Below are 17939 nucleotides of genomic sequence, written 5' to 3' on the forward strand. Positions count from 1 at the left end.
TGTTCTAGTTTCTGATTTATTGGTTTATAAATTTAACTAATTTAACCGTAGTTGAACTAAAAAAATTGTTTTATAATAAAATATAAATAAACAAACAAAAACTATACGATCTTATCAATTTACAAATTTAAAAAATTTTTTAAAATACTCTTAAAATATATGTTTTCAAGTACTTTTGTCATTATCATCTTTAGCTTTACACTCATCACTCAATTAAAAAAATCCACAACCTTAATCCTTTATGATTTCTTTTGGAAAAATAAAATTCCATTCAAGAAGGAAATCATTTAGGAGTGGCAATAGGGCAGGTTTTTGCTCTACCCGACCCCGCCCCGCCTTACAATAATCTGCATAAACCTGTCTCGCTTCTACCTGCGGGTAGTAAATGGTTGAACCCTAACCCGTCCCCGCAGGTATCCGCCCCGCCCCTACCTGTCCCCATAATTATTAAAATCTAATAAATAAAATTAAATTTCAAAATTTATATAACCATCATCACATACATAACATAAAAAAGTAAAATTTTAAATATAATATAATATTATCAATCATTTTACTAATTATTTTATATATATTACACATATTATATATTAAAATTATATATTATATATATACCGGGGCGGGTACCCGCGGGTTCGGGTGGTGTTGCCATCCCTACTCCCTAGTGAAATTCTTAAAAGGGCAGGGTGGGTACCCGCAGATTCGGGTGGTGTTGCCATCCCTAAAATCATTGCTGTAAGTAATTGAGAATATTTGTGAGACTCAGCACCAAGACATAGAACAAGCATACATAAAGAGCAGTATCAAATAATCCAATTCTCAATTCCATGAATCATAAACAAAAAGGTGTCTAAATATCTACAGAATCAATCAAATTTAGCATTAAAAAGTATCAAAAACCAAATTTTGCAGTTAAAAAATGGAGTAAAAGACATTAGTAATGAGAGTGGCTTGAACTACCGTCTTCTGCATCAGAAAAATACACTACCATCATCATCATCAATCCCAAGACCTCCAACAACAGCATCATCTTCATGATTTCCTTGCACTAAATCAATAGTATGGGACATCTGTTGTTTGTTAATTTTTTGAAAGCATCAATTTGGTTTAAAATTAAAACGCAGCAACAAATAATCATCCTAAAGTCTGAAACCAACAAATTTATCAACAAAAATTCAAAAATAACATACTTATAAATTTAAAAACAGCAGCAGCAGAGTAAAAAAATCCATTTTTAGCAATAATTTTGACAACAACACAAAATCAATTTCTTTGATTGATTTCACATTCAGAAAATCACTAATCAGATTCAGAACAGACTCAAACAGAGCAATAATAGTACAATCCAATTACAATATCATAGCAATCCACTACCCAATAATCTCAACAAACAACATCCAAACAATTAATCATGCTTTAACAATTAATCATTTAATCATGTTTCAAGTAAAAAAATTTTCAACAATTAATCATGCTTCAGCCTTCAAGCAATTAGCTTCAACAATTAATCATACTTAAAACAATCAGCTTCAACAATTAATCATTTAATAATGCTTTAAATGGGTGTTGACCCGGTCTGTATACGAATGGTGTTGCTGAATGAAATGATGAATGTAGAACCAATAATTAATCATACTTCAAATAATAATAGCAAGGTTTAGAAGTTAGAACCAACAATTAATCATACTTCAACAATTATTATTACAACAAATTAGACTTATACCTAGGGTTAGTGGAAGACAGAGAAGAATGCAGAGCTGGCGGCGACAGAGACAGTGGCTGGGGTGGAAGGGTCGAATAGAGCTGGCGCCGACGGGAAGACACTCGCGACAGCAACTGGCACTGGCGGTGGCTGTGATTTCAACGACTGAAAGGAAAGCTGGCTGAAAGGAACTTGCGACGGTGAGTGACTTCCACGGACCTTGCGACGACGGCGATGGCTGAACGGATGTTGCACCGAAAGCTTGAGGTGGAGACTGGAGACGTGGGAACTGAGAGCGAGAGGTGAGAGTGGAGGGATGGAAGGGAGGCTCGAGAGTGGTTTTGTGCTGTAGGTGTCTAGGGGAAAGACTAGGGTTCCTTTTTTGGAGACAAGTCAAAACGCTGCGTTTGGAAAAATTTCAAAAACCGGCTAGGTTGCGTCTCGGTTTGACCGACCGATTTATGGCCGGTTCGACAGTTTAGCTTCGGTTTTTGAATTTGACGGTTTTACTTTCTATCCGAATCATGTTTGTTAATGGTATTCAGTTTGATCGGTTCGAACCGATTTTCAGAACATTGGTTATTAGGAATAATGATGGAGTTATTGTGGCAGCTGATATGAGAATCTCAACCAACTTAAGCGTAGAAGAATGAAGCAGAAACAACGGCTTGCTACTTGGGCTGAAAATTGGCTTTTGAGTTTTGAGCACTGGCTGAGAATCATTACATTGAGGTAGCTCAAGCACAATAACAAATATAACCTTAGAAGAATGTCCCAAAGTTCTGCGAGAGTTACGGTGCACAAACCTAGATTAACACTGAAGCAAGTAATAATTTTCCCATCAAAATCTCGCAGAATACCTCCACAAGCCACTCTTCTATCGTTGGAAAATAAACTATCCGAGTTGAGTTTGATGGACGGATGCTTCGGGAATATTTAGATTGAGCATGATAATAATCTTTGACCAACTGAAAAATAAGATCATGAATTCTGTCTTCTGCTAAAATTTTGTCTTTCTTAAAATAAAAGTGTTTTTTCGAGACCAAAGAAAGTTTATAATAGTAGAAAAAAGAAAGGATGATGATACTAATTTTTATATATTATGATACATTCACTACAAGAAAAAAGGTCTATGGCCACGCTTTAAAAGCGTGGCCAAAAGTAGTCAATGGCCACACTTTTATGAAGGTAGCGACTGAATAGAGATTTTGCCACATTTTTTCTTGCTACGCTTTAAAAGCGTAGCGAAAAGGGTCAATGGCACGCTTTTATGAGAGTGGCAATTGATTGGAGATTTGGCCACGCTTTTTTTTGCTACACTCAAAAAGCGTAGCCATAGAGAAAAAAAGGCACGTTTTTAAAGCGTGGCGACAAAATTTTGTTATAGGGTCATTTTAAAAGCGTGGCCGTTTCCTCCAACTCTTTTGGCACGCTTCAAAAGCGTGGCCAAAAGGTTCCCCAAAGAAAAAAAATTTCAGAGAACTCCCTTCGAAAATACTAAGTTACAATTGCAATACACCATCTACTCTTCCAAACTTTAGCTTTCCCCTTCTTTGAATTGCCCTAGCTCATTCAGATTAAAGAACCCTAAGCCCTCCACGCACGAGGTAACGATTGCTCCTAACCCTAACCTTGTCTTCATTATGCCTCACCCCATCCCACTTTTCATTGTGCCTCACGAAGAACCCCCTGATCGCGATGAAGAGCATCATATCGAAGAACCCTAACCTCTCTTCATTGTGCACTCTGCGAAGAACGTCGTCGGCGCGCGTGATGCTTCTGTCGGCAATCCCTCTTCTGGCACCCGTAACCCTCCTTTGAGTTTCTTCTCTCTTCTCTCGACACTCTCTCCCTCAAGCTCACTGTGGCTCACCTCTCTCACGGCTGGTCTCGCCGTCGACCTCTCTCTCTCTCTCTCTCTCTCCAGTTTCACGCTTCTCTCGCGGCTGTTTCAGACTTAAGCTCGTCGCAAGCTCTGTCGCTCTCTGTCACCATCGCAAGCTCGTCTTCTTGCTTAGGCTGTCAACGCTTCCTTTGTCATGAGTTGGTTCGTGGGTAGGGGAGTTTTAGCTTCCTTCGGCCCTGTTATTTCTTTTTCAGTTTCATTATTATAAGCCATCAGTATATCTTGAATTTGTTGTTGAAAGTTGAGATTGTTGCTGAAATAATGATTCAATTGATTTTGTTTTGCTGTAAATCATATTCCGAGAATTTGAATTTAAGTTTTTGTTACTGAAAGCTATTCTACTTAAATTTGTTGTTAAAAATGATCAATGAGCTGAATTTGTTGCTGCTAAGTTGAATTGTTACTGAACATATCGCTGAGCAATTTTTTGTTGTTGGATAACGTCACTGTTCTTTTAAGTAGCAAGTAGGTTTAAACTTGTAATGAAATCAGTGGGATTTATTTTAAAAATTATAGTTTTTAATATACGAATGTTTTAAAAGTGCATGAGTTGGTTATGGCTGTGTTATGTTGAATGTGTTTGTTAAATTGATTTTTATTGTTAAAAAATGAACTAGGTTGCTGTCTTCTTATTAAGGTTGATAAAATTAGGAATTGGGAGGGTCAAATTGAGTTAGATGGAGAAGTGATTGAATTGAGTTACCGCGGCTCGTAGGGGTTCTATTCCCTGGTGGCAATTGCTGAGAGGAAGCATAGAGAGAAGCTCAGCCAACGGTTCATTGCTTTATCTGCCCTTGTTCCTGGTATAATGTTTCATTTCAAATAAATAAGCATGACTAATAATTTTATTATTTTCAAGGATTTTTTTTAGTTTATAAGTTTTTGGTTAGATTAGAATTTCCAGTATTTATCTTTTTCTTTTGTAATCTCCATCTGATTGCTCGTGTCATTTATTTCTGGGCCTTAGTTTCCTACTTGTATTATGTAGTGTTAATTGCTATTGTTCTCTCTTCCATTATATTCAACTTGAATTTCTCAATTTAAATATCTGAATTATGTACTATTTTTTTTAAAATATTTTATACTATGTGAACCATTGTATATTATTTTGCTGTGTTCAATTTCTTTTGCTATTCACTGCAGCCTGTAAAAGTTTCAAAAGAAAGCAGTTATAGTTCAGATGACAGTGATGAGGAAGAAGAAAAACCTTCTAAAACTCCTCAGAAAAGTGTAAGCATCTCGCTTTGTATTTTAATATCGCTGTTTGAAGGCTTGTTTTGCTTTGTCTTGTGATTGTGCACTAAATGTATTTTCCTCATGTGAAACAGGCTAAGGATGTCGAGATGGTTGATGCTGACTCAGCGAAGAAAGTTGTATGTTACTGGTCTCATTTTTTTATTCTTTTTAAATGTTCTAATATCTTTGATGGTAATATATCTTTGCTTTGCAGTCTAAAACCCCTTCTACACCTAGTGTTGCAACAGGTGGATCAAAGACACTATTTGTTGGAAACCTGTCATTTAGTTTGCAATGATCTGACTTGTATGTATTGTATATCTTATATTTCCTTGTTTATAGTGTATTTTTTTCTTATGATGTCATGTTACTGTTGTTCAGTGAGGAGTTTTTCAAAGATTGTGGAGAAGTAGTTGATGTTCGTTTTTCAGTTGACGATACTGGGAGGTTTAAACGCTTTAGACATGTTGAGTTTTCTATTGCAGAGGCAGCACAAAGTGTAAGCTATTGCTCCTCAAATATCTACAGAATAATAAGTTATCTGTGGTGGTTGCATAGCTTTTGCTAGCTACTTTTCTAAAACCAGTCAAATATATTAAGTGTTAAAATTAAATAATTTCTTTTTTAGTACTTGTGTTGTTGGAAGTTATTGGCTGCGTTAACTAATTATCATGTTTTTTTTTTATATGAAGTTAATTTAATTGTTGTAATATCATTCATTTTGAAGCTAATTTTTTTTTCCAACTACTGCCTTGCTATTTCTATGCTGTTAACTAATTGCTATTGCTTTATTGATTTGTTTTCTCCTCCATAGTGTTGTTTGATATGCATCACTGCAATCTATTTTTTGGTTACCCTCCATCCCTTTTTACTTTGAAAAGATGTTTAAATTATGTATTTGTTGATTTATTGGGGTTGTGTATTGATAATCCTTTTGGTTTTCGTACTTGTAGGCTCTTGAATTGAATGAGCATGAGTTGTTAAATCATCCTGTTAGGCTTGATTTAGCTCGTGAAAGAGGTTCATATATCCCTGGTGGCAGGTAATTATTATATCTTCTCCTCTCTCCCTCCTATGCCTCATATCTACTTCTATCACCTTTTTCTCCGCTCCCTTTCATGCCTTGCTTCCACTTATTTCCTTCTCTTTATCCTTTGTAATACTTGTTTCAGTTTCAGCAATTCCTTCCAGAAAGGTGATCAGCGTCAAACTGGTCAAACTATATTCATAAGGGGTTTTGATAAATTTCTTGGAGGTAAATTTATTTCTATCATGTCTGCTGCTGCTTCCCTTGCATGTGTTTCTTTTTGCAATTCATATTTGAATACTGCCAAAATTGTGGTTGCAGATAAGAGCTAGCCTAAATGAGCATTTTGGTTCCTGCAGGGAGATCTCGAGGGTGTCAGTCCTAAAAGATTTCGAGTCTGGAGGTCCTAAATGGTTTGTTTCTTCTTCAAATCCTTTTTCTTTTTCGTTTATTTTTATTGTGAAAGATTTGCTATTTCATTTTTTGTGTATCCTTTTTGTTTCTCAAGTTGGATGCTCAAAATGATTGTGTTACGTGTTGCTTTGAGTTTAGCAAATTGACACCAGGTGTAATTTACAGTTTTGCCTATATCGACTTCAAGGATTTTTCTAGCATGAAGAAAGCTCTAGAACTCAATGAAACTGAACTTGCTGGTGGTTATTACCTCTCTGTTGAAGACAGAGTGTTTATTATTAATTTTGATAGTGTTTATTATTAATTTGACAGAGTGTGGTGTTGGCTTTGATATGATAATTAACTAAACGTTTAATTTCTTTATCCATTTATTTATTATTAATTTTTATTATTTATAGCTTGAGAATGAGGACATGCTCTATCTACTTTCTATTGATGATGATGAAGAGCAGTGCATTCAAATACCATGTTGATTTTTGGTTATCGCTGCTAGTATTTAACAGGTTATGGTGGTTGATGCTGAGGCATACACCTATGATAATGAGGTCATTAAGAAAGCTGAAGCAATGGGGAAGCCCAAAAATCCTGAAGAAGAAGCTACTGTGGAAACTACTAGAGCCATAAAACATCATCAAGAAAGCTGAAGCAATGGGGAAGCCCAAAAATCCTGAAGAAGAAGCTACTATGGAAACTACTAGAGCCATAAAAGCTTCTCAGTTGTTGCTAAATACCATTGAAATCCTGAAGAAGCTGGATGTTGTACGTCTCTTAGCACATAGTGGAGGATGATGATTAGTTTAGTGAATTGGGTGCACATATGTGAGGAGGTTGATCAAAATTATTGTTAGATAGGATGGCAAAGTTATTGGAGTTGTAATTCATGTATTAGGAATACATTGCGTAGTTGTTATCACTTTGATTTTTGATATTTTGTTATACTGTTATGTGATTAAACCTAAGAAGCACAGACACGGACACGGACACGGACACGGACACGGACACGGACACGGACACGGACACGGACACGGACACGGGCACGGGACACGACACGGACACGGACACGGAGACACACCAAAATTAAAATTTTACCGGACACGGACACGGCATATATATATATATATATTAAATTTTAAGAAAAAAAATCAAAAGTCATAATATATATCATATATATAATATGAAGTCAAAATTTACAATTGAACTTATAATCACTTCCTAACCCCTCAAAAAAAAAAAAAAACACATGGAGTATTCTTTAACTATCTTTTGAACTTCACTACTTCCTATTTTCATATCCTTTCCAAAAAAATATGGGGCATCAATTCTAATGATATATCCATGTCATTATGGGGTCGTGTAAGGAGGGTGTAGAGGACAGTGCGTGGAGGAGGGTGACTTTTGCTATGCTCTGAAGGTGAAGGGTCGTGTAAAAAATGAGGGTTGTTTTTTTATGAGTTATTTAAAATGTGTGAGAGACTCCTTGTGCTTATGGGGTCCAAGATTTTTTTGGGTTAAAGGTAATTTTTTTTTTAAAAAAAATTTCTGCAATTTTTACATGCCAATCGTGTCCTGGCGTGTCCAATGCCGGGTCCTCGTGTGTCCAGTGCCGTGTCCTCGTGTGTCCAGTGCCGTGTCATGGCGTGTCCGAGTAAAAAAAAAAATTTTTTTTGTGACACGTGCTCAGGTGTGTCGGACACGTGTCCACCGCGTGTCCACCGCGTGTCCATGTCCACCGCGTGTCCGACACGTGGACACGGCAGTAATTTGGTGTGTCCGTGCTTCTTAGGATTAAACATTTTTTTGTGACAAGTTATGTATGTTGAATTAGTGGATTTAAAATTATTGGTCATTGTCTAAATTTTAAAATTATCTATTAATTTTGTAAGGTTTTATTACAAAGATTAAAAAAAAAACTATAGGTTATTGAACAAACTTTTTGCCACGCTTTAAAAGCGTAGCCATATTGTACAACAGTCATCAATTGTCACGCTTTAAAAGCGTAGCCGTATGTCTTGCTATTGGCACGTTTTAAAAGTATAGCTGTATCTCTCTCCATTGTCATGCTTAAAAAGTGTAGCCGTATGTCTTTCTATTGGCACGCTTTAAAAGCGTAGCCATATCTTGCTATTGGCATGCTTTAAAAGTGTAACCATATTTGGCACATATGACCACGCTTTTAAAGCATGACGATCTTTAAAAGCGTGGCAAAAAATAAAGCGTGGTGATAGGTCAGCAAAAGCGTGGTGCTAAAGCATTCGGCACCCTTGCAGTTGTGACCCTTTCAAAAGCATATCGGTAACTCAAAAAACGTGGCGAAAAGCTATCGCTACGCTTTTTTTGACTTTTCGCCACGCTTCAAACACGTAGCAAAAGACATGTTTTCTTGTAGTGATTTTAGAGAATTTCAAATAATGAATTTCAATTTTGATCACATACTATATTTTATTTTTAGTTCAACTTTCACTACAACTATGAAAGCGATTTTTAACAAAAATTCTCTAACCAAATTATTTGTGTAACAGCCCAGGCTACCTGCTAACACGATATTGTCCGCTTTGGCCCACAAGGCCTCAAGATTTTGCCTTTGACGATAGGAATGATAGCCGAAGCTCCCCACACTCACTCGTCAAAACGCATCATGTTAGGGAGAGGTATCCACACCCTTATAAGACATGCTTCGTTCCCCTTCCCAACCAATGTGGGACCTTACAATCCACCCCCCTAAGGGAACCCAACGCCCTTGCTGGCACATCGATCTGGTCTCTGGCTCTGATACCATCTGTAACAGCCCAGACCACCCGCTAGCATGATATTGTTCGCTTTGGCACACAAGGCTTCACGATTTTACCTTCGGCGATAAGGATGATAGCCAAAGCGCCCCCCTCCACACTCACTCGGCAAAACGCGTCATGCTAGGGAGAGGTATCCACACCCTTATAAGGCATGCTTCGTTCCCTTCCCAACCAAGCCCAACGCCCTCGCTGGCACATCGATCTGGGCTCCGGCTTTGATACCATCTGTAACAGCCCAAACTACCCGCTAGTACGATATTGTTTGCTTTGGCACACAAGGCCTCACAACTTTGCCTTTGACGATAGGGATGATAGGCGAAACCCCCCACACTCACTCGTCAAAACGCGTCATGTTAGAGAGAGGTATCCACACCCTTATAAGGCATGCTTCGTTCCCCTCCCCAACCGATGTGGAACCTTACAATTTGCGCTCCTCCATTTAATAAACAAGCATGAAGTTAGTTTATGTTAACGAAAAGTTTTGGAAAATAAAAATTTTTAATTAAAAATTATCAAAATTTATTATTTTTTATTTTATTTAATATATTTTATAATACATAAATATTAAATAAAATAAAGTTAAACTATTTAGACTGATTTTTTTTGTCTCTTTATTGTTACCGAAGAATTAATATCAAAGCGGATAAAAAAAAGAGGAAGAAGGAAACTGCAACACTAGAACCAACCGACCACTCACCTATCTAACTCCTACCCATCTCCTAATTACCCATTAAAAGATGTGGGTTGATGTTATTTTTGTTAAATATGGCCAACAACACGTCAGCTATGTTCTTATCTCGCTGGTCAGGCCCTTGTATGTTACTTTAGTGAAAGCATTAGACTCGGTCCCGAAGCTCCAGTAGGTCAGAATTCGTCGCTCTCCCTCCAAGGTTAACCAGAAAGGGTGTTGGCCCTCGGCAGGCCGGACCTTAAAGAATTTGTTTTTGAAGCCATGGAACGAATCTTCGAACACCTCGAAGATTCGTCTGCCCTGAGCAGCCCGAAAGGACATAAACCCTTTCTTATGCCTTCCTTCATTGGAAGTGTTTGTCAAAACAAACAGCCATAAAAACACTTCTACGGAGGCTGGCAACTCCAAATACTCGCAAACCATCTCAAAGCAACGGATGGCGGCCTAGCTGTTCGGGTGCAGTTGTGACGGAGCCACGTCGCACCAATTTAAAAGGGCCATTTGGAAGGGGGAGAAGGGGATACGAACCCCCAGGACGATGAAAATTGCTTTGTACATCCAAATCCAGTCGGCAACTCAGGGGGTGTTCAAGTTAAGTTGACAAATTTGTTCGTAGTCCGCGGGGACAAACACTTCGAAGCGTTCCTCCTCGGGACCTCCCCCGCATAGTTGGTCGGCATGGCGGAACTCCGTGAGCTCCTCCAGGGTTATTTGGGAAGGTGTATCCTTCACATCTGAGGTGACCCAGGAGTATCGGTCAACACGGGGCCTCAGAAGGGGAAGTTGCGCCATACCTACAGTGGGGGCACCACTCGGTCAGATTACAAGGTCGGGAAGTCGGGACAATCGGAACTAAGACTATACACCACAACAAGCCTATCTACAATCAAGCAAAGGCCAAATACCAAAAATCTAAATGGTAACCCCCTCTAAAGCCTAACTAACAGTAACACAATTCAAACAACAACATGCATAGCTTAGAAACCATAGGAACACAAAGGGATGGCAACAATGGCAGTAACGATAGCAATCATTCATTAAGATAATAGGCTTACCAGGAAGATTGCTGTCGAGGAAATTTAGAAATATCTGAGGAAATGCAGTTGCGATCAAACTAGAAGCGGACTAAGGCAGTGAAATCTAGAAAGCATGAGTAGAAAGATGAGAAGCAACAATGCAGATGGAAGTAAAAGTGAGAAGCTGGAACGAAAGTGGGGAAAAGAAGGTAAACGCTGAAGAATAACTGCCTCTACAGGGAAGCGCGAAAGTCAAGGGTAGAACTGACTTTTCCCCAAGCTTTCAAATAAACCATAATGGCATTAAATGATAGGCGCGGAGAACGAGGCGACGGATGACATTCTCTCGAAATGGTAAAACCCACTCGCGCGTAGGGGGCACGCCTCTATCACGAACGGCCGACCTGGCGGGGATCCAACCAGAGAGAAGGTAGAATGGAACGCGCCAACAATGGCGCTCACGACCACAGATTGGCGCATTGGGGGTTCCGGCCCAGCCCAACTAGTCTGACGCCCCGGCCCATCTCGCCGACCCTGCGGGCATGCAATGCCCGAACCGGGAGGAGACCCGAGACACCTCCTCCCCTCCAGCAAGGTACATGACAGCTGGGAGGGGAAGTTTTCTGGAAGGCGGGTCTGCTCCTGTGGGACCCGCCCTAGGTGTAGACTATATAAGGGGAAGGCCCTACCCCTCCCCTAGGTACGTCACTATATCCACACCTTTTCTGCCACCTTGTACGGATTCTGACTTGAGCATCAGAGCCCCTTTTGCAGGTGCCCCCCCAACACTCCAACAACCCGTGAGGTCGTGAAGCTCCATCCCTCGCTCATCAACACTAGCCTGGGAGATCCACTCACATGCTAGCAACCCAGATCTAGATCCCCTCCAATCAACACACGCTCATAGTATTCCCGACCCATTCAGGAACTGACATCCCGAAGATTAATATAATTTATAGATTATAGTCTTATAAATAGAGTAAGAAGGGTATAAAAAAATAGAAAATGGGAGAGAGAAAAGGAGGGAGAGAGGTAGAGAATGGAGGGAAGGAACTCATTGAGAGAGAAAAGGAGGGAGAGAGGTAGAGAATGGAGGGAAGGAACTCATTAACTTTTTAGGAAAAGGTTTCATCATAATTGTAGTAAAAGAATGTCATGTGATATATTTTGATTGTCAAATTAATAATTTAATATAGAATATAGATATATTTTATTTTTAATATTTTAATTTTTAATTTAATTTTATTTTAATTATAATTAGAAAATATCACATTATATATTTTGATTGTTAAATTTGTAATTAGTCATTGACAATGATGTATAAGAGAAATAGAGTAGGTAAAGGAGAAGGAGGAGTAAATGCTCAAATTCGTCCCTGAAAGATCACTTGTTCTCCAAATTAGTTCTCGAAAGATTTTTTTGATCAAATTCGTCTTTCAAAGATTTTAAATTAATCGCATTATTTCTTCTATCATTTTTTTATTGACGGCGCCAAAATTTGTTAATTGACATGTTAAGTGATACTACAATACACACATAAGAGTCATAGTTGACTATTAAAATGATAAATTTATAAAATTAGATCAAATCAAAACCTAATTGAGGGGAGAACTTGAGACATTGGAATTCCTTAATTTGTGGTTGATTTAATCTAATTTCACAAACTTATCATATTAGTCACCAATTACGACTACTAGATGTGTGTTGTGGTGCCATTTAACGTGTTATATCAACAAGTTTTGACGCCATTTGTAACAAAAGTGACGGAAGGACTAAAATGACTAATTTAAAATCTTTGAAGGACGAATTTAATTAAAAATATCTTTTAGTGACTAATTTAGAGAATGAGTGATCTTTTGAGAACTAATTTGACTATTTATTCGGAGAAGGAGAGATAGAAAAAAGAAGTAAGAGAAGGAGAGGATTTTTTAATTTTAGAGAGAATGATTTAATTTCAATTGCAATGAAAAAATGATATATACTATATTTTTATTATAAATTAGTAATATATAATAGATAATAGATTTTATTCATTCTTAAAGTCTAAACTCAAATTTTGTTCACTTTCGAATTATTTGATATATAATTTATACAACTTTTAAAAGTCATGTATATTAAACAACCTTTATATTGCATTTGGATAGTGTCTGTGAGACAAATAGACACAGACATAAATACATAAAGAGATATAAACATAAAAATATATAATTTTTTTAATATATTTAGTGATAATACACAAGACATAATGATACAAATTAAATATCAATTTTATCCTTTTCAAAATAACCTATACTTCATCACTATCGACAACACCACTACCACTATCACCGTTACTTTCCACCATCACCACGATTGATATTTCTATAATCAACACAAATTATCACAAGGTGCAACAGACCTTATTCTGAACTAAAACAAATCAAACAAAAAAAAACTGATGAAAATAATAATAAAAGTACTTCATCCCCTATTATCAAGTGATCTTCAACCACCTAATTGATTCTCAACACTTTTAGAAAGAACAATCTTTCACAACATAAATAATAAAATGCAAATATTTAACTACTTTTTTTTATTGTTTCCCATATCATAATTATTCTTATTATTTCACCTTTAAAATCATCAAGATCTGATCTCCTTCATATTTTTTTTTTAAAAAGGAAAACAATTGAAATAGAAATTGAAAAAGAAAAAAAATGAAGGTGAGAGAAAGGGATGAAGTTTGAATCGGCGGTGGTGGAAGGGCAAAGTGGAGGCAACGCAAAGTTGAAAATGCGATGGCAAAGGTTGAGCCGGTCCCACCATCGTCCTCGTGTTTGGCAACTGAATTCATAGATGTGGATGACGATGAAGCCAAATCTAGAGAATGGTGGAGCAAAGCGACAGATCTAAACGAGTGAGGTAAGGATAAAGAAGCGGTGACGATAGTGACCGTGACAATAACAGTAGTAGAAGAAACAGGAGAGAAGATAGAAAGATGAGAGAAGAGGGAAGTGGGAGGAGGAAGGATAGAAACGGATAAAATTGAGAAGGACAAAATGGATAATCTTAAAAATAACTAAAGATAAAAAAGTCAAATTTTATGTTTTATGCATTGTCTCAATTTTAAAAAAAGATACTATAAACATACACAACAAGAAAATGAATTAATACAGACGGATTTAGTCTTTATTACAGACGAATTTTTGGTTACCGACGAAATTACCGATGGATTTTGTCCCTCTGTAAAAGCCCCGTCGGAAATTATTTACCGACGGATTTTTACCAGTTACCGACGAATTTTCCCTCTATAAATTCTCCATCCATTTCCTTGAGAGCGACGAACTTTCCGACGGATTTTCCGTTTGTAATTACAGACAGATTTTCAGACGGATTTTTCATCTGTAATTATAGACAGATTTTTCGACAGATTTTTTGTCTGTAATTTGAACTTTGGAAAATCATCTCACACTCTGATTACAGACAGAAAATTCATCTGTAAATCTGTCAGTAAGATAAAATATTTTTTTTATTTTTTCATTGCAAAATAAACCTGTTTTCATACAAAATAAATATAAAAAACTCAACTCAACTCATATAAATTATATTTTTTTTTCTTTGAGATATATGAAAAATAGATTATCTATATAATATTTCTTTGCATATAAGTCTACTTATTCAATGATATACAGTTATACATCCATATGGAGTGAAAATTACATCCATGTCTCAGAAATATTAGTAGAGTAGCATCCTTAGAATTTTCTAAAATTTCTTGAACAATGCAAGCTAAGCTAGAGACCACTCATATGGTAAGTGTAGAACTTTATGGCAGCTATGTACACTTTCTTATGGCAGCTATGTACACTCTATTGATTCTACAATGTCCTAATTTCCTGCTTTTTCCTCTCCTTTTGATCCTTCAGTCATCTTTCCATTGTCCTTCCTCTCAGCAAACTCCTGTAAAGCTAGTATGCAAAAGTTTACAAGAAGAATAACAAATAAAAAGAGTAATGAATGATTGAGCTTTTATTTTTAGTATATAATCATGAGGTTGAGTGTAATATACCCCATTTCTGAACAAGTTTTGACTGGAAAGGAATTCTGGATTGATTGCTTGATGGGGGTAAAAATAAGTCCTGCACATAGTGATTGACTGTTCCAAATGACATGTGAAGTCAAAAGAATCAATTACCGTATATCTTGATCTTTTTTCAAGAATATATTTGAGCACTACAATAGATGTGGAGAAAAAGATCAACACAGTTTCTCAATGATTTATATGATTTGTATGACATCACGATGCATATTTGAAATTAGCTACCTATATGCACTGATCAGAACTCAACAATTTCTGTGTCCCCGTGAGAGCAATATAATGCAACAACAACAACAACGGCTCCTAATAAAAAACTAAATTTGTGATGAGACAAATTTGTAGAAGCAACTTGCTTTGTTTATTTCTCTATCTACTAATCTGAATCCCTTAATTTCTATATACTAAGTAAAAATCAGAGACTTGAGTCATCAACTCCATTAGTTTATTTTTTTTTCAACTTTGAAGTGAAAAGTTGAATCTAACTTCAGCATTTATATGAAAAGCATACTAGTATTATACTAGCTAGCCTCTTTTTTCTTTCTTTATTTATTTATATTTCCCCTGGTATAATACATTCCCAAATGCCTATTATTTAATACGCAATTCCTGACATACTTTGTTCAAGTAGCAATAACTTGTTTTTAGAAGGTATTTATACCCTCTTATTAGGTCAAAATAAAGAAAACCCTAAGCCTACTAACATAAAGTCCAATCTAATAACTAATAAACAAAATCAAAATACATAAAATTCAATTGAACATTCTAATATTTAAAAATATAAACTAATAACTACTAAATAATACTTAAACTCTTCATATCACGAACATTTGAAGCACGTATTATAACAAGTCAGCCAAAAGAGCAAAACACTAATGAAAGTTTTCATTAATGCTCTAAATATCCACTTTATAGATCTCCTCATTATGTAAACTTAATCCAATTAATATGAATGTCATTCATTACCAGAAATTTTGAAGCATTTGCAGCCTCTAAAGTGTAATCCAATTCACCAACAAAACCTTTCCCAAGCTCATCAGCATATAGGCGAGGGTCACTCTTTCTCTTGGCAATCTTTTGTAGCAGCCCTAACTGAACTTGTTAATATACACATTAGATTAACATTTAATGTTGGATGGAACAATAATGGTGAAGAACCAAGGTCAACAATAGCCAATACAAACCCCAAGGCGAAGAATATAGACATCTCGCACCACCACATGGTGCAAATTAGGACGTTGAACTTTCACAGCAACATTAATGCCATTCCTAGTACGAGCAAAGTAGACCTATAAATTACAAATAAAAAATGAATATGACATAATCACAGCAATAGTTCTTCTTAATTAATACAGCCACATGCATCCACAATTCACACCAGTAATACCTAATCATGCATTGAATTCTGTACATGGCCCAAGAAAAAGAGTTCAGCACAGAGAGTCAGAGGTAGATGCCATATGAGTCTAAGATAGAAAACAAAAATACCTTTTTACACTCAAATTAGTATCACTGCTAAAGAACATATTTAACACTAAATTAGATCATGCTTTTAAAAGGTACATGCTTTTAACACTAAATTACACTCAAATTATTTAATACCTTTTTATTCAAATATAACCAAACGAAATTAGATCAGATCAATAACACAAGATTAGCACACTTGTAGGAGTATAGCACAATCCTATCGTAGCAACATGAGAGAAAATTGAAATAAATACTATGTTGCTTGAAATGGAGACAAATTCAGATATAGAACTTGTCATTCACCTGAATTCTTGGAGAAATTCAGTTCAATAGTTTCACAAGATAAGATGCGAGCAGAAACCAGCTAAACTTTTTGCTGGGACTGTAGGAACCTGAGGTAGCGATCGATCAAGAATAAGTAAAAGCTTGTAAGAAACACACAGAAAGAAGAAAATCCTACATGTAGTACATAAAAGACTACAAAAACTATGTATAGTTGATGAGTGTAGAAAAAAAGTTCATAAAGTTTTTGCCTTATCAAAGGTAAGTTAGTGGCCCACATGGCTAATCCTGCTAGCAAAGCTACTTCTCCTGCCACATTTGAGACGCCAACTTTATTCCACATGAGCATCTACAATGAAAGCTCTTGCAATGTTAGCCTATATAGTTTATGATTGAAAAAGGACTTTGCATTGAACAAGGACTTTGCATTGAACAAATTGCTTATTGAATTTACCTCTTAGATTTGATTAGTGTTGTCCCAAAAGATAATGTAGCAAAGTCCATGGGCTGTGAAGAGGACCATTGCGGTGGTCCTAGCTAGATGTGGTACTTGATACTTCCCTCTAAAGTTAGGCCAATGAACTGCAAAAGCGAAGACACTCTTAATACTAGAAAAAATAGAAACATCATGCAAATATTTTCAACAAGGCCTAAGGCCATTGCTAAATCTTCCAGCTTGACCTCCCACCTATGCAATTAAAAAGCAAGAGCCACTATATATGTTCCAACTTAGAAGAAGAGAAATGTAACAAACAATATTTGATGAAGAGTGGGAAGTTCTTTTCTTACACTTGGCATCATTAGTCGGTAGTAGGGCCACTTGTAGAAACCAGTCATTTAAGTAGGAATACAAGGACAAAATCAAATATAAAAGAAACATGAAAATAAGAGCGAGTTTTGTTAGAGAAATGATTTCAAGGAACCATTCACAAGCAATAGCTTTTTCCATGATACCAATCCGAAAAATCAACCTTTCCGGGAGTAAAAAATCAGTCATACATTATGTGCATGTTTATATATGTTGCAAATAACTAACAAGGTATGAAATAACGTACCTTTGAGTATTGTAATGAGAACATTTACTTTCCAAATGAAGGTATAGACAGGCCAAAGTGGCTGTGAGTAAAATGGTAAGTCTGCTCAAATGATGTCTCATGATATTCATATCCATCAAAAAACTGTGACAAGTGTGGGACCCAGTAGATAGATAAATTAAAATTATACCACAAGACAATATCATCATCAGCAATATCAATATCAAAAAAATCTTGTTTCACTAGTAATGTTGTGAGCTTGTAGAGCCCAAAGGGAACAGGGCAGCTGACTTCCATGTG

At 36.4% G+C, this 17939-nt stretch overlaps 1 protein-coding gene across 17 annotated transcripts; it reads left to right on the forward strand.

Annotated features, from left to right (window-relative positions):
- Positions 1-3210: 3210 nt before the first annotated feature.
- LOC107483118 (nucleolin 2) lies at positions 3211-7239 on the forward strand. 17 transcript variants are annotated; one of them, XM_052261115.1, is made up of 9 exons: positions 3211-3757; positions 4226-4411; positions 4752-4838; positions 4937-4981; positions 5226-5343; positions 5798-5886; positions 6023-6099; positions 6231-6284; positions 6684-7239. In XM_052261115.1, the coding sequence occupies exons 3-8, from the start codon at positions 4789-4791 to the stop codon at positions 6254-6256; spliced, it is 405 nt and encodes a 134-aa protein (XP_052117075.1). In that variant the 5' UTR covers positions 3211-3757; positions 4226-4411; positions 4752-4788; the 3' UTR covers positions 6257-6284; positions 6684-7239. The 17 variants fall into 17 exon arrangements, with proteins under 17 accessions (XP_052117075.1, XP_052117064.1, XP_052117080.1 ...); XM_052261120.1 differs by having other exon boundaries at positions 3212-3757; positions 6193-6284; positions 6789-7239; XM_052261114.1 differs by having other exon boundaries at positions 3212-3757; positions 4324-4411; positions 6017-6099.
- The last annotated feature ends 10700 nt before the right edge of the window (positions 7240-17939 follow it).

This window comes from Arachis duranensis, chromosome 4 (genome assembly GCF_000817695.3).
Source record: "Arachis duranensis cultivar V14167 chromosome 4, aradu.V14167.gnm2.J7QH, whole genome shotgun sequence".
NCBI classification, from domain to species: Eukaryota; Viridiplantae; Streptophyta; class Magnoliopsida; order Fabales; family Fabaceae; genus Arachis; species Arachis duranensis.

Bases quoted from the DNA above. Each gene is read 5' to 3' on its own strand.
- LOC107483118 (XM_052261104.1), top strand. The intron at 4,839-4,936 runs GTAAGCATCTCG...CATGTGAAACAG, and splicing joins CTAAAACTCCTCAGAAAAGT to GCTAAGGATGTCGAGATGGT. The intron at 5,151-5,225 runs GTATGTATTGTA...ACTGTTGTTCAG, and splicing joins AGTTTGCAATGATCTGACTT to TGAGGAGTTTTTCAAAGATT.